The sequence below is a fragment of the Centruroides vittatus genome, unplaced genomic scaffold (assembly GCF_030686945.1).
Source record: "Centruroides vittatus isolate TY-2023 unplaced genomic scaffold, ASM3068694v2 contig_357, whole genome shotgun sequence".
NCBI classification, from domain to species: domain Eukaryota; kingdom Metazoa; phylum Arthropoda; class Arachnida; order Scorpiones; family Buthidae; genus Centruroides; species Centruroides vittatus.
This window is the reverse complement of record NW_027122180.1, coordinates 3,635,170-3,653,430: the sequence shown is the minus strand read 5'-3', so window position 1 is coordinate 3,653,430 and position 18,261 is coordinate 3,635,170. Positions and strand designations below refer to the sequence as shown.

The window sequence follows — 18,261 nt, the reverse complement described above, 5'->3', positions numbered from 1 at the left end:
TATCTCGAGTAGAATCGGACTTAATGAATATTTCTTTTTATTAACATTTACAATTTTTTTAAATATAAAATTCATACCCACCCTCAAAATTAGACCTATTGTTATTTTATAATATTTAATTATATAAAAAGTTTTTAAAAAATAAAATCTCATAACCACATGCAATTTTAAATGTTTTTCCCGTATTTTTGCCGGGAAAGTTATATAACTCATTGCTGAAATATTTAATTTACTGGTAGGCCATTGATTACTCGAATTTTATTCTTTCTTTAAAATAATACTGTATTCTTGTATTTTAATATTTTAATTATTAATTTTTCAATTTTGTTGTAGTTTTATGTTTATTTTAAGTAATTAATAAAGCAATAAAAACTTTAATATATTTGTTTGTTTATTTCATCACACAAATTAAATTTTTCCACCTGAAATTTTCTTGGATCTGCCTTTTTTTATAGTTACAAATTCATTCAAGAGATTTTTGTAATTGAATGATTTTAAAAAATGAAACAAATCATTTAAATCTGTAAAATTCCTTCTTTCAGCAATTTTTTTTTCAGTGTTTACATGTTAAAATACTATTGTAATCACTTTACATTTCCTACACTAAGCATAAAAATGTTAAAGTCCTCGAGCAATTTTTAACATTTTATTATTAATCATGCGGTACTTTAATTAATAAGATATTTTTAATTGCGTTTAAATATTTTAATTTATAAACTAATTAAATAGTGGAAGTTTTATTTTAAACAATTACGCTTAAAAACTGAAACTGTTATGAATTGTCCATCGTGGGAATAGATTATGACACGTAAATGTAAATAACCCCATTTAATTAGTCATTGGTAAGTACAGATAAGAAACTGCTTGACTAGTCACTGGTGGGGTATTTCTCAACGGAGGAGTCTGTCTTCCACTCTTTGTTGACGAAAATAACTTTTCTATGCAAAATTTGGATTCTAAATTAAAGGATTTTTGTAATTTTTACACATTTCCCACTTTATTCTAAAGTTAAAATGTATCAAAAAGGAACGAAGAACTATTATTACATTTTTCCTTACCCACAGAACAGATGAAGAGTTCAGTCAGATCCAGTAAGGGACAGGATCTAACATATCTGAGTTAATTCATTCCTGAAAATTATACAGAAGGAACCGGAATGCCCTATAAAATTATACCGGAACCCAGAATGCCCTATAGGGTTATATTTTTATTGCATGTGCTATCTACCCGTCAAATATTAACTTTTTAATGAAATATATTCATTTAAACAATAATTATCCCTTTATCTCTTTAACAACACTTTAATGATAAATATATTAGATAATAATAGGCAATAAATTATTTTCTGAAAAAGCTTTACATCTGTATTCTGAATAAATATATTAGCCTGACATCTATTATCTTGCTATTGTAATGTAATGAAACATTCAATGACTATATTGTGTTAATCAATTCATTGAATACATCAATTTTACATATTATTCTCCGAGAATCGTTTTTTCAGAAAGATTCTTTGTTCGTTAGCTTCTCTGGAGAACCAATTAAGTTGCCATTAAAATGACAAGGAACTTAAGAATCTCTTAATTACTAATTAAACGTAGACGTTTACAACCTCGAAAAACTATTTCAATAAAAATAAATCGGGTATTTTAAACAAATTCCTATTGAAATATGTTTAATTTTTACAGTAATTAAAAGAATTATAAACTGATTTTTTAAATCAAAGTTTTTGATTATTTTACTGATTTAAAGTTTGGTTTTTTAAAATGTTGTAGCAATAAAATGAAAAATGCAAAATTCAGAATTTTATTTTCTTGAGTTTTCTATCTGAGAGAATTTCAGATTTATTAATGAAATTCGTCGCATAAGTATAAACAATTAGAAAGGATAAGTCATATATAAAACTATGGATCTTTCGCAGATGAGGAACTAAGCATATACAATTATTATATTGCAGAGAATACGATAGAGTTTCTAGTTAGACTGAAGTTAAATTCAACTGAAGAGTTAGCCGATTCGAAGATAATCGTAGATTGGATGGGCAAGAATGTCCTAATTCAGAAACTAACAAACTATCAAATAATTTAATGGGAAGCTCGTAGTGTGTAAGACAATGGAACGTTGCATTAACTTAACGATTCTCAAAGTGACAAGCTTATTATGTAGGTGATCGTTTGCAAGATTTCTACAAACATTAGAAAGTCGAGTTTTAGCAAATATTTTAGAAAATTTAATGGCAAAAATAAAATTATATCATAAGTCAAATTAAATTCTTTCACCTTAAATAATAATATAATTAATAAGAATTTAATTTATATCTCGTTAATTAGCATAAAATGTAAATGAATTAAGATCATTTATAAAAGTGATTATTATTAAAAATAAGTTTCATCCTATACACTTCTAAATCCTTTGATCGATCTGCACTAAAGTTTTCACAGTTACTCTCTAGGATCCCGCAGAAAATATAGGCTAAAAACATGGAAACTTCACCCCTCTCCCTGACTTCATCCTCTTGATATTTCGTGATAATTTCAGTTTAATGCATTATTAGGCTACATAAGTCAGCATTGCATAATAATTAATGAAGGCCACACGGTCGATGAATCTTCTCAGTGATGATTTCAAGGAGTATAGACTCTTCTGAATTTGGAAGCTTTGCGGAAATAACGCCGTTAATTTGAATTGGCATAAAATAACCAACATTTTAATTTTAATGTTTGTCCTTATTACTTTAAGCTCAGGAAATGCTTGGCACATCTGTTATTAGTAAAATAAAACCAAGAAAAAATGCTAGTGAGGTTTTATTTTCTGGTTGTTTTATTTAAATTTTCAGAAACTTTTTTTTATGTTTAAGCAATTATCATCATCGACGTTCTAAAAACTATTACCAATATTGTAATGCAATAATCGATTTTAGCAAGAAATATCATTCAAAAACAAAAAAAAAAAAAAAACAATTGCAAATGTTTACATCTCTAAAAGTTATTCGAAACACCAGTTAAATTCTAATATAAAATTGAATCCAAAAATATCTTAACATTGTAATCTTTCACAATAACTATTATTTAAACTCTGAAATATATCTATACTTTTCATTATGAATTTGAAATTACAATTAAAAATTTCATTACAATTCTAATATTGCCCAATTGAGCCTATACTATTAAGAACAACAGCTCTTCGTTCTTCATTCGTTTGTAGTACTACAGCAACAAATTTTGGAATGCTCAATGATTTTAATAATAACGATTTAAAAGTTAATTATTTAACATGAACATTCATAAAGAGATTTTTAATGGTAATCCGTAATTAACATGAAATTATCATAAAAATTTTGTAACTGATTCATTTTCTGCCATTAAAATAAACGAGAGTCAAAGTAAAAGTTTTCTTTTAAACGGTTGAATAGGTGTATTTAATAGAAAATAAATAATTAAAAATCGTATAAAATTGCCAATTAATGATGAAAATAAAATAATTTTAAGTATAAATGATACGAAGTTGAGGATTCGAATCAGAATATTCACTATTATAATATTGAATAATATATGGAAATGTTCCCCAAGATAGCGTTACATTAACTGATATGATTATATAGTGATCCTCTGAAAGGGCGATAACGACTATTACAGTTATTTATGAGTAAAGCAATGATTAATGAAGCGCAAGATACACGTTTCATTTTCGAAAATTTATTTAAAGTACACGCAACGTTTACGATAGGAAACAAAATAGGGTTAAAAATATATATTTTAAGAGAAGGAATAATAATTAAGTTTAACTTGTAAGAAAATATGTTAACATTCACTACTTCCCATTCTTTACATACTAATTCATTACACCGGACTATCTATAAATTACGTAACGCAGGTTTGGATTGATGGGTATGCAGATCATATCTACGATGCATTGTAGGAATGATCTGCATACCAATCGTACCATGTAACATAACTTTATAATATGAAAAATTCAAATTGTATTATTACAGTGTATGTCTATTCATCAAAATTACAAAAAAATAATGTAATATAATAAACGAATTTATCCAATATATAAATTAAATTAATGTCTGTTAAAGGGTCGTTTTAATGTGACAGAATTGTCAAAATTTCAGAGACAAAAAAAAAAAGAAGTAAAAATATATGAGAACCGGATGTGTCGCTAAATGACAATGGACAATTTATCTGCTATCTTTATAAAATATCAATCTGACAATTGTCTTGGATTTTTTTATTGTAAAAAAAAATAACATGAAAAGCATTTTCAGCTAATTATTTTCTCTCAAAATTCCAGGAATTTATTCGATATACTCGTTAGAAATATAACTTATAAATATCAAATTATTTATATATATTAAATATCATCTATATCACATTATTATATATATTATTTACTGATAAAACTATATTTTTCTCAATTAAATTGAAATTAATTATATAAATTAATATTTAATGTTATAACAAATTTATACCTCGAAGCTAAATTTTAACTTACGTTTAATTGTATATAACTTATTGTGATTTTGTTACACGAATGCTTATAATGCGACTGACACGGGAATTAAAATAGTTTACGAATTAACATAAAAAATAAAAAAAGAGAAAATAGCAAAAAATTCTTGCTTAGAGAAAGCTTTGAGTTTTAATGTTAGAAATTTTGACGATGGTTACAATCTATTGTTTCTAGCAGATGGCAGCACTAGTCGTTCACTTAATGACAAAATTATTGTTCGAGAAATAGAAGATTGTTTTTATTTTTCCACGAAAGAACCGCCGCAGCAGTAACAAATAAAATGTTACTTTCTAACTGGAAAAAAAGAAGATAAATGGTAATTTTTTTAGAATGTTTCGGCTTAAATAACATAAAAAGCAAATAGCTAATGTTATTACTCAATTTTATATATTCGTGATTACACTTAAAGACATGATGATGATGATGAGAAGGATATTTTAAATATGTCATTTTATTTTAAACTGGAATTAAGACTTTCTTAGAATATTGTTGACTTACTAAACAGCATTAAGTATTTCTAGAAAATGACTAATAATGCGAATTTTAATTTATAGTAATCTTAGACTTAATATTTTACCCCCTAACGAAATTATCTGTATGTGATATAATATAATATATATTTACATAAATTTATGTTATTATTCTTACGCTTTTGGAATATTTATCATAAATATAAAAATATCAATCGATTTAATTACGATAAACACGCGTATAGAACAAAGTATTAAGTAACACGAACTCTCACAAGCATAGTACATCCACGTATTTCGCAATTGAAAACATTTTAAGTTTATGTACAGCTTCGTTCGAACGAAAGGGGCTTCGAATATTGTTTACTTAATTAAAGATTATATTTATTTATATTACTTTTTCGAACATAATTATAAATGTCGTCGTTTAGGCGAAAAGATCAAAATCGAACCGTTTTTTTTCTTTATTTTTACTTTTATTTTTTCAATGCTGCTCATGATATTAATAATGTATAAGTGTCAAGTTCGTTTGTGAAAAGGTGAAGTGTGCTGCTTCGTCATACCGAATATTGACATGCAAAACGATTATTTTCAATCACGTGACGATCAAATACGTCACAAAGTGTCAGCAACCCATCCCAGACTAGACGATTGCCCGAACACATAAAGGAGAGAACGTGTTCTATACCTACCTACCCCTTCTTAAGAGATTTTTTTTTACTCCTGTTTATCCCGACTTTTTATATTCCGATCACGTGTATTAGTTAGACAACCTGCTCTGACATCACTAACGTTCTTACGTGGTTACACGTGAATTGAAATGTGCAGAAAGTGAAGCGGCTTTCTCAACTCAAATTCATCATTTTTTTTTAAACGTCATTTAATAAAAGGTAAGAGAGACTTTTTTTAAAAGAAAAATCAAATAGCTTTCCAATAAGAAGAATAAAAATATTTAACAATAGAATTATTTATGTAAATGAACGTGCTTCATCTTTTCATTTATGAAAGACTTCTGATCGATTTTTTTATTGTTATTTAAGTTCTTGAACTTATCTAGGTAATTAAGATAGATTAATTAATATACAGAAAAGTATTGTTAAAGATATTCAAGAGTTTCTTGTCGATCGTTCGGAGAATGCAGATGATTCTTTTGTGAGTTTGAAAGGGTGAATAATAGTTTTTCATTCAAGAGCATACGTGTTTGCAATACTCTTCAAAAACTTTCTATGGATACAATCAAATAACCAATATTTGACTTAAAATCTTCAGTCTTCTTCTTTTTATTTTTAATATTTTAACAAATCTGAATTCCTGCGTAATATACGCCAATTTTAATATAAACGTTAGTAAGCTTAAATTTATAAAATTTGATAAATCTTTTTTTCTTTGTAATTCGATCTGGAGGCATGAGTTTTTAATATAAGAATTTTTTTTTATATCATATTAACTATATTAAGACAACGTCATTGACCTTGTTTGGTTCTTTTTCTTAACGACTCGAGATCGTTGCCCTTATGTTGAGGCTCTTCTCTAAAGCTTAAAGGTTTTTCGTTCGTCAAACACCCTTCCGGCATTATTTCTTTTTTGGCATCAGACATCGTATGACGTTATGTCTGGGGAGTAAAATTGGTTTGTATGTTGATTGAAGGAGTCTTTTAAACAAGTTGAATCGAACCAAGACTAATCTTATTCTCTGTATAAATTGTCTATTCGCTTATTATTTTTGTCACCGTGTTGTCAAACATTAAAAATTTCTTGTAAGATAATTAAGTAAACAAATATTAATGCGCTATGTTCTCTAGAGTATAGACTGGCAAATCTCCATACAGGTGACATAAAAGAAAACAGGGTTTTGTTATTATTTTTATTATTATTAAAAAAAAAGAAAGAAAGAAGGCTCGACTATGTCAAATTAGATACAACTTTGTTGTCATTTACTGACGTTTTCTCGATTATAATTATTTTTTTTCTTGTTACGTTCTCTATTTTACTATATAATATTGATTATTTCGTTAGTTTGTTTATAATACTTTGGACAGTGCATAGAGATTTTGTAGTGTTTTTCTTAGCCAAGTTTATATACATAAATTTCCTCATCGCAATACTCTTGTGTTTAAAATTTTATTCGTACTTTTAAGTTAATAAATTCATTATTTTAAATATATAAATTTTAATATAAAAGGTTATTTTAAACAAATTTAAATCTTTAAGTAGCAAAAAATGTCAATATATTTTTAAACGATTTTAAATAGAAAAATAGGTTAAAAAATGATTATATATATATATTTTTGTTTGTTACTATATATAAAAATATTTTCCGACGAACAAAATAAATTATGTAATGCTTTAATTAATAAAATAACAAGTTTTATCATTAAGAATTGGAAGGTGTTCAAGTTTTTAAGGAAGTAATCTGTTATTTATTTTAAGAATACTTTAATGTTTTGTTATAAAATTACTTATGTAAGATGACGTTTATAATAAAAATTAATTTAATTTTTTTTAAATTTAATTTAAAAATGAATTTAAGTTTATAGAAAAGTTTTCTCTAAAATTAGGTCATTTTTAAAATTCTGGCATTATATTTAGCTTCATGGACTATTTATAATGTTATAAATGTTCGTTAACGTCAATAACTTACTCAAAGAATGAATATCCTGTAAGCAATTACAAAAAATATTGTTGTAATTTTGATTTCCTTAAAGTTTTCGTGGAAAAAATTTAATGTAATTACAATTAATAATATATTGTAATCGGAGTTCGATGTTACCTTATTAAATAGCGTATCCTGTGCAGATATATTTACCCTATAAATATAAAATTTCTATTGTGATCGTCATATAATAGATTATGATATTGGAATGTAATTTTGCTATTCATATTTAATAACAGGAACAAAAGATGATAGTTATGTCCTATTGATGCTGCTATAACCTAACCTTTTTGAAATTAATACCTCATATTAAAAGCGCATACAAATTTACTAACAATTAATCTGTCCACTTTTAGTAGTCATCCAAAAAGCTATTGGTAACTAGGTATAGTGAATATTTTATCATAAGGTAAATAGGTCAGTGGGTTTCGATGTCCTCATAAGAAATGTTTCGAATTTTGTATTATTCTAGCTTTTGTGTAACATGATCGAGGTAAGCTTTGAATTCTTTTAATATTTATTTCAACAGAATTTATGGTTGCAATTTAATATATATCCTACTTTGTATGCGTGATATCTATGATCTACTGCTCTGTTGACTACTTTCTAGTTCGTGCCTCCTTATGGTTTGTGTATAATAGCATGAATAGGTAACAAGCGTGAATATCCTTTAAAATATCCTGAAAGCGCAGAAAGTGTTAAGCGAGGAAATGTGCTAGAAGAGTAATATATCACTACTAACGTGTTTAACCATTATTTCTACACTTTTAAAACTAAATAGTTTTTGCATATAAATCATTTAAAATACTTACTTTTTATGTAGAAAATTTTTAAAATGTTTATAAATATATATAATTTAGATGAAGCGGATACTACCCTCTGCTATTCATCGTCATCTCTATAGATCGCGTGTATCTACAGCCACGGATTCATTTGAAGCATCTACAAATGAATTACCTTCATTTACAATTGAAGAAGAGCATTCTCGTATTAAAGAATTTTCCGAAATTCCAGGACCTAAACCACTTCCAGTTATTGGTAATATCTGGAGGTATATGCCTTTTATTGGTAAGTGTAATGCCTCGTATCTATGTGATATTTGTAGATTATATTTTATAAATTTTTATTTACAAAAATAGGCGAGTACGATCCCAATAGACAACACGTAAATTATGAAAAAATGTATAAAGAATATGGTAGTATAGTTAAAGAAGTAGTTATAGGGAAGAGAATTGTTGTTCATCTCTTCGATCCTAACGATATGGAAACTGTATATAGAAATGAAGGAAGATATCCAAGCAGACTGAGTCATCGCGCATTGTTAAAGTATCGCAAAGAACGACCGCATTTGTATAACAATGGTGGATTGTTTCCTAGGTAAGTGTGATTTTATATGACGCGTATTACAAGAATTACACAAACGTACACGGGTTATTTATATTTGGGAAGGAAATCGTGTGGTTTCTGCGAATTAACGACAATATAAAAAAGTATTAAAACCAATCATAAAATAAAACCGAATCTGTTTATTAACGATGGAGAAAATTACTCTTTTACAATACAATATACTGTTTAAATCTTGTCTTAGTTATCTGATTAAATACTGTGCATATGCCATAACTCCTTTATTGCAACGCTGATTTGTATGGGTAATTAACATTTAAATTGTACATAGTTTAAGTATTTAGTAGTGACAGATAAGTGCGCGTGTCAAATATTTTATGAATCCTGTTTATTACTCACTTCATTAAATATTACTTTATATAGCTTCATTAAAAATCTTTAATTAGATTATATTAATAATTAAAACTCACCAATTTAAAAAAAAATTATGCATTACAAGATTAGTTTTATATTTATTAGTTTTAAACATTTTATCTATAGTTTCGCATTTTGATTACGTAGATTTTACGATATATAAAAATATTTTATTGGTCATATTTTAGCAATAATGAAGAATGGCATAGATTAAGGCAAGCTTTTCAACGAAGTCTTCTTCACTCCAGTATAATAAACGAGTATATTTCTCCTTTACAAGAACTTTCTGAAGATGTAATTGGAAAAATCAAGAAAATAAGAAATAGCCAGAATCAAGTGGACGATTTTCAAAAAGACCTTTACAAATGGGCTATTGAATGTAAGAATATGAATTTTATTATGTTTTGGCTTTCTTTTAAATCTAAACTTTTTATAATTATTTTTATATATAAAATTTTAAAGTTCTCCTGAGGCTTAATTATTCTCAAGACACTTTAACTTCTAATTAGATTTTAAATTAATTGCCCTTATTTATATTTATATTCCCTAACCTTTTTAAAATTTAATTTTATAGTTTATAAGTCTATATATTTTATTTTTGATATTTTAACTAAATTATCCGTATCAATTATAAGGTACAGGAATTATAACGCTGAATAGGAGATTAGGTTGCATAGGGAAAGGTCTGTGCACGGAAGAAGAAATAAACAACTTAGTTAAATCTGCTGGAGATACACATCAGGCCGTAATGATCACAGAAAATGGCTTACCTCTATGGCAACTGTTTCCAACTGCAGCTTATAGGAGTCTTGTGCATGCTCAAGATGTAATGACCAAGTAGGTTTGTTTATTGTGTAGAGACTCTTGTCGTTAACGATCTGCTTCGTTTATACGCTGATTTTTGCTTTTAGAATTCTTAAAAGATTTTTAGAAAAGTCGAAGAATGAAACAGAATGCAAGTCAGCCATATTAAATAGGTTTATGTCTATGCCAAATATAGATGAGAAGGATATTTTTGCTATGATCCTCGATATGTTTCTAGCTGGTATAGATACGGTATTTATTTTTACACGAATTTTAATTTTTCTTATATCTTAGACACTAAAACAAAAATACTTTAACATCCAAAATAACCTTTTTAACATGAAAAGTTTTATTATGTAATACATTAATAAATGGAAACTTAAAAATCAATTAAACTTCATTAAAACGCCATTATAGATAATCTATGTAATTTTTTTCTACTCGTTAGTTTAAAAAAAATTATTATATATTAACAAAGCTCGTTTTTAAATTTATTATAAACAAAATAACTCACCTTTTATCTGTTTTATATTTCCTTCTTTTTTTTTATACATAATTTTTTATAAAATCAGATAAAATAGCAAGATATAACCAGAATCGATCGTCATAAAACTCGATGAGATAAAATTGGTTTTTAATTTTCTAGATTGCACTTATCGATGATTTGATTAATTATTTATAATTTGTTATAGTTAAAATATAAAAAAGAATGCTTAATAAAATTTGTTTTTTGTTTTTAAATTTTATAAAATTAAATTATCAATATGATTGATTTTTTTTTATGTATGTGTGTGTGTGTGTATGTATGTATTATAAAAATGAAAGTTATATAGAAAATGAAAGGGATGAAAACAATCTAAATATTAAATCCTAATATCTAAAACTTATTGATATATTTTAAAATTAAATTTTATAGACTGCCTATTCTGCTGCTTTCACTCTATATCATCTGGCACGAAATCAAGAATGCCAAAAAACTTTACAAAAGGAATTAAGGAGCAAATTACCAAACAAAACATCCGAAATATCAGCAGAAACACTAAAATCATTACCTTATTTAAAAGCTTGTATCAAAGAGAGTATGAGGTATGGATCTCCAGCAAATGTGTTCTTAACAATATGTGATGGATAAAATCTAAACTACTGGATAAATAGATAAAATATCATTTCTTCTTTAAATTATCTGAAGATAATATTTCTAAATGTCTTTTTTTCAGGTTAAATCCTATAGCAATAGGAACCGGTCGAATTTTACCAAAAGATTTGATAGTTTCCAACTACAGGCTTCCAGCTAAGGTAAAGATATTGGGATAGATTTATAGACACCCATAGTCAAGTTACAAATGGATAGTTGAGAATTTAGAGTTGAATTTCTACACGAACAATTGACTTTTTTTTTCTTATATGCTACCGTAACGACCAACAAACATTTATTGGATTCGGGTTCGAGTGGAAATCTTTTTAATGGAATAGAACTGTCAGACAGATGACTATCTTTTTAGTATCTCTGTTCTATTGCTTGATGTAGTATATACTGATATAGAAACTTAGTTTTAAATGTATGAAACTTTCCTTTTAATGCGAGTATGACCTCTTTTTTAGAATAATTTAAAACTCTGTCTTAATATACAAAGTTCTGTCTTAATCTATTTGTCATAAAAGATGTGGAAAAAAGATTAATTTAATGTTGTCGTGAAATAATATAATGATGTTATATATCGTTAAAATACGTTTAATAGTTATTTGTAGCGAGCTGTAAACAGTCGATTGCCTTACAACTGACATTTTTCATTCTCTCAATATTGTTTTAAGCTATTGAAAGAAGAGAAAAACAGTCAGGTTAATGCCCCGATTTCTATTAGAAGACTGTTGTAAATTGTTTGTATCAAGGTTATCATCAGAATGAGATATGAAATCCTATTCAAAATGAATTTGTTTTTATTATATAAAGATATTGTTAAACTGTTATCGACTATTTGTTAAATTAGCAAATTGGCTGTTTAATAACTAAAATTACTGTGGTATGTATTGATTTTACATTAATATATACTGTGTATTAAAAACATATCAGCATGTAAAGATGTATATATTTTACTGTAATACTATATATGTATAACGTTTTAACAAAAAAAATTGTTCATTTTATTTTTTATTTTATTCTAGACGATGGTCATCGCTCATCATCAAGTTGCCTGTAGACAGTTTCAAAATTTTCCAGATGCCTTATCTTTTCGTCCAGAAAGATGGCTCAGAAATGATTTTCGAAATACAATACATCCTTTTCTTGTTCTCCCTTTTGGATATGGTCCTAGAATGTGTATAGGTCGTCGTTTTGCCGAACTTGAACTTTATATTCTCGTTTCCAAGGTAAGTTTTCTATTCTAAAAATAAATAAAATCGAATTTTAAAAGATTAAATTCAAATTTCTACTTAATATACTGAAAATTTATATAAATGATGATTTATAAACAAACGGGCTTAAAAAATTTCTTACCTTTTCAGATATTCCGTCATTTTAATTTGGAATATCATTGGGAAGATATAGATTGTTTCACACGACTTATTAATGTCCCAGATAAACAGTTAAGGCTAAAATTTATAGATACGGATTAAGAATAAATATAAGATTGTCGGTAAGTTGTATAAAATTAAAAATATTTTATATATAATTTTGTTTTATTTTTTTTAATATAAATTATTTTAAGCACTCGTTTTTCTTATCGAACAGTCAAGTCATTCGTTCGCATCTCTATTGATAGTCACGATTTGAGTAGGTTTATTCTACAACGTTGTAGTTTTAATGCAAGATCGATACGGTAAACATGTATAAAAAAGTAAAAGCGATTGTTTTGTTTAGATAAGTAAGTTTTAGAAAGGAAATAGATGGATTGAGAACTTTCCAGATATATCCTTAAGAGATCAGTAGCACTTAAAAGATAAAAATCCAAGATTAAACGAGATAGGAATCGTTTTCTAAAGTCTAGATATTTTCTTTAGCAGGATTCAACAGCTCAATTGTTCCATTTTGTTGTCTCAAATGACGTCATGTTGTCGAACAAGCAATGTGTCTGACATTAACTTGTCGCTAGAGACATTTCGTGTTATGTTGTCGAAGAGGTGCTCCTTTATAATTTTTTTTTCCAACGTCTTAATCTTTTCAAAATTTGATTGGTACCTTTGGGATTTCTTCTCTGTTTGTCTTGTTTTAATTTCAACCCTTTTTTCCCACCAAAGATTATTTGCGATAAAAAGTGTTTTTTAGAATTGCAATTATTTAATTAGTGAATCAACGTAGAAAGTAACTTGATATTTCTGGTTGAATTAAAGCTTTTTTTTTTTACTTTTTTAGGTTCCGGAATTTTTCAAGAATAAGAAAAAAAGGATGCAATCGTTTTAAAAACATTTATTCTACGTATTAAAAACACAACAACAGAATTTTAATGCAGTATTTTTTTTTTTAATTTTTAAACTCTCCCAGATTTTTTTCCTTTATATCTACAAAATTCCAAAACATTAAATATGAATGGAATATTTTTTAATTTTTTACAAATGATTAATCGAGTATTTTTATGCATTTATAAATTTTTATTTATAAATACCTATTTTTCTTTTTAAGAAAACGTTGAATAATTGAATAAAATACACAAATTTTTAATGCTATTTAGAGATCACTATTTTATTATAATTAGTAAATATTAAATTAAATGTTGTATGTAAACAATAAATTCATAATTAGAAGAAAGAGAACTTATTAAGCTAGAAACGGTTTTAAAAACCTGTAAAAATATTGATGTATTTTAATCGTTAAATTCCAATAAAATATTAAACAGAATTAAACGAATGTTAATTTTTAAATTATAATTAATATACCAATATTTAATAAATTTAAAATCTAGAATAAAGCAAAATTTATTTAAATAAAATATTAATTTGGCCTTAATGTCATTTTAAACACACTACTTAGCGTTTTAAAAATCATTTTTGAATTAATTTTAGTGCTTTTATTGGAAGTTTTGTTCCTACTTTAACAAAATTATACTTTCTATTACATATTTTTTATTTATTTATTTAATAGTGAACTTACGAAAAACATTTTCCTAATCGAAATAAAGTTAAAAATACTTTAATTAAATCATTTTGCATTGAAGTAAATTGATTTTTAAACATCTTAAAAAAGATATTAATGCGTCGAGAATAAACAAGCAAAAACTTTAATAGATTTTAATATTTCTCTCTACCATTTTTTGATATGATCATCAGGTTCGCAATTTCACTTTCAATCTATTTACAATATTTAAAAATCTTTTTATATTAACTGGCTACAGGAAATAGAACCCGTGGGAAACACGATCTACTCGAAAAAGAGGAGAAAAAAAATCGATAGAATGTCGACGGTTCAACCAAAGAGAGAAGTTTCTATTTTGGACATCATCTTATTCTCCAAGCAATAAACTATTGCTCGTAAATTTTTGGAAAGGCATCAGATTTTCAAATTTATAACTTTTCAAATCAGACAATACAACTGTAAAATATTGACTTGTAATGTTATAAACAAGTTAACAAATCAGGGATTATTGGCTGATTTTAGAATATGAATCATGCTCTTTACTATTTTACAATCTTACAAACTTCATCGAAAACGATTTAAAAAAAAAAAAAAAACCATAAGCATAATCTATTTTAAGGAGAACTTAATGGTTCCTATATTAATAACGAATAACACGCAGAAATGATCGTTAATCTTGCCTTCATCGAGTTTCTTCTTCGTATCAAAATTAATGAATTGTTCTTCCATGCATAAATTTAAAAAAAAATTTTAGGTTAAAGCATAAATGGCGGAATGACAAAACAGTTAAGAATAATCCATTATAAGTTTGAATAATGGAAAATATTACAAATATTTTTTTTTCTTCTGTTCATTGCAGTTTTCCTTGGCATCTTATATATCATTCTATTCAGTTTTCGAAAGATCCCATTCCTCATGCATAGAACTTATCAAAGATCGAAAAATTGAAGTGCAGCAGAAAGGAAAAGAAATAGAGAAAGAACCCATTAGGAAAACATTGCCAAGTTTTTTCGTTTCTGGTAGACTAGGATGGGTCCCTCGTGTCATCCTGAAAATAAGTTATCAACATTTAGAAGCAGAAGAAAGTTCAGCACCACAAAAATATTAAAAGAAAAGCGTTGAGAAGTTAGCAACCGAGTTATTCATACATTTCTATCTTGTTCTTTCTCTGTGGATGTTTAGAAATTCATTTAAATATTCAACATTGTTTGGAAAAAATAAGAACCCGAGTATTTTTATTTTTATTTGGTAGAGAGGTGTTAAAAACAACTAAAGAAGAAAAAATCAGCAAGTCTATAAATAATTTAACAGTCAATGATGATAAAGTTACAAATTTTTGCTACAAATAAAAGAAAAAAGCAAAAAGTGATTACAAATAAAGACAATGGATTTCAAAAAATTATCAAGAGGAAACATCAATAAATATCTGCATATAAATAAACCTTGATTCTGGATTCTTTTAAAACTGTAAATCGAACTTAAAACGGCAGAAAATCGAAATAGACCTTCCAGAAATAAATTTTCGATAGAAAATGATGGAAGAAGTAAAAATTTAAAGTAGTAAGGATCGAATGACCTGCAGTTTGAAAATTTACAGGCAAGTCAAATCGATGACGACGCAATCCCAATGCTTACTAAAAAAATTTTGCGAAAATCTGTGGAGAGCAAATAACGATATTCTGATTTTTCTCTCTCCCAAAAATGTATACGTTTTTAATATTTATAAGACGAGTTAATCAGGTCGTAGACTGTAAGAAGCAATATTAATTAACGTTAATGCAATCTGAATGCGTTATAGATCGATTTTTAGTCACATAATTTTTTTTTAACGCTGCGAAAGCGAAAATGTTGAAGATAATGAAAACAAAGTGACTCCAAATGGCGTTAATTTAATCGTTTCGAGAAAATTTAATTTTAACAAAGCGGAAAAAGTTCTCGAATTAGAAGCAATCATATAAATGTGAAAAGGAAAAGCCGTCATTTGTAGCAGCAGGTCCAGTTTCGACTTAGTGAAGCGGTTCCTTTCAACATTGAGCAGATGATTACTGGCGCCAGTGATGGAAGGTGGAGTGTAGAAATTCGTAAAGGATGACTCAGTACTGTTGCGTCGTCATGACAACGGATGACAAATTAAAATGTCTTCGAGTCAACGCGACTATTTGTCCAGTATGGCCGAAAAGAGAAAATCCAGAAAAGAAGAGGAAGAGAGAAAGAAAAAAAATCGAATAAAAATGGCTAAAATCGACCTGTAGCTTACAAGTTGAGAAAATTGTCCGCAATCATGGAATATTTTACTCTGCCGTGTTTGCTGTAGACAACGTAATATATTGTCCAAAATGCAACTGGTATTGACACATTTTTCCTTCTTAGAGAAGACAATAACTTTTCTAAGAGGTTACAGCTATAAGTACATTTCTAGAATTTTCTATAAAGTTTCACAATTTATAACACCTAAGTTTTGATTAATATTAAAATGTGTGACATTTTACATGCCGTTAAACATTAGTTTTTAACCTTTTTAAACTACGTCTCCATCTTCTCTTTCAATTTGCAAGTATTCTGGCTCATTAATCACATATAAACTTATTAGAATTGTTACTTGTAGTTTAAATTTAATGTAGGAAATTTTTTAATGAAAAAAGTCAAGTGAAATTGCTTCTATTAGTGTATTGAGATCAAACAGAAGCGAAAACCCGGAGATATCCGTATAGAAAATTCATAATAAAAATAGATTTTGTTTAGATTTTATAGCCGTTTCAGAATTATCGATTTTTAGATTTTGTCGTTGTATAAATGAAATGCTTATAAAAACTTTAAATTAAAATTTCATTATACTTAGACATTTTAATGGAGAAATTCTTTGAGAAAACAATTTATATAACTTTGTTTTCGTTGCATTCAACAGTTAGAGGAAAAAGAACCGAGTCTACAGTTAAATATTTATCATAAAATATTCAATGTTTTACGGCCGAAAAGAGTCGAGTGGTGATATTTAATGTAAGGGAAAAGTAAATCTATATTTCTAGAAAAATATCTTTGTTGATGACACATTACTGTCAATTCATCACATGTTTCTGCGAGCGACAATAATGAAGATCTCAGATAAAGATAGTCTCAACGATTTCCAGTTCAGAAAACATGATGAACATTCTACTTATCCTGTTTCGGTTGAAAATAAATAGTTGTGCGCAGTCTCTGTCAAAATACAAACGATAAAAGTTGTCTTCGATAATACGCCTGAACGCTACCACTGATCGCGTTATGAAGAGTGAACAATGTAAGCGATAATCTACCACTGCGAGTCGATTTATTTCTTTGATACTCTACCAATAGAGATCACTGACATCTTTCATTTTGCTTCTTTTTTGCTGCGCGAGGGCTTTTTTAAGAGCTTTCTGTGGTATCGACGTCGCCACTCTAACTGGAATACACTTCGAAAGATATATTGATGTTGGTGTGTTCGGAAAGAATTCCGAATTATACGTCTTAAAAGATAGCATCAAACAATTTATATAATCTTTTAACACACACAATTCGAAATTCGCTTGCAATTAAGATGATCTGAATCATTAATTTCAAAAAACTCACGTAGTAGTAGTACTTTAGTAATAGTAGTAGTAGTGCATATAAATGTATATATAACATCTCAAGAGCTATTCTAATACAAACTGTTAATATAAATGCTGTGCACGTAGTTAACTAACGGTGAACATTTAGATATTTAGAATAGCATGAAAGGTACTTTATATTTCCATATTAAACAGCAAAATAAAGTTTATAGATCTGTTAGATGCACATTATTATAACTTAAGTACAGTATATGACTACACAATATATTCTCCCTTCTGTTTCCAATGACTACTATGGGTATGTCAGGGACCAACATATAATCTTATTATATACAAAATTACATATAACTTCAACCATGTTTACTTGATTTGATTGGTACATTTAAAGGACTATCTAGTCTATGGTTTTAACGACTATAAAATAAA

At 27.1% G+C, this 18,261-nt stretch overlaps 1 protein-coding gene across 3 annotated transcripts; it reads left to right on the top strand.

The window, feature by feature from the left end:
* Positions 1 to 4,613: 4,613 nt before the first annotated feature.
* Positions 4,614 to 14,037, top strand: LOC136974842 (cytochrome P450 302a1, mitochondrial-like). Of its 3 annotated transcripts, none has more exons than XM_067269810.1 (11): positions 4,614 to 4,831; positions 8,499 to 8,706; positions 8,778 to 9,015; positions 9,585 to 9,775; positions 10,032 to 10,233; positions 10,308 to 10,452; positions 11,117 to 11,286; positions 11,418 to 11,496; positions 12,364 to 12,567; positions 12,703 to 12,833; positions 13,550 to 14,037. In XM_067269810.1, the coding sequence occupies exons 1-10, from the start codon at positions 4,829 to 4,831 to the stop codon at positions 12,811 to 12,813; spliced, it is 1,551 nt and encodes a 516-aa protein (XP_067125911.1). In that variant the 5' UTR covers positions 4,614 to 4,828; the 3' UTR covers positions 12,814 to 12,833; positions 13,550 to 14,037. The 3 variants fall into 3 exon arrangements, with proteins under 3 accessions (XP_067125911.1, XP_067125912.1, XP_067125910.1); XM_067269811.1 differs by lacking the exon at positions 4,614 to 4,831 and adding an exon at positions 5,394 to 5,875; XM_067269809.1 differs by lacking the exon at positions 4,614 to 4,831 and adding an exon at positions 7,767 to 8,131.
* Positions 14,038 to 18,261: the final 4,224 nt, after the last annotated feature.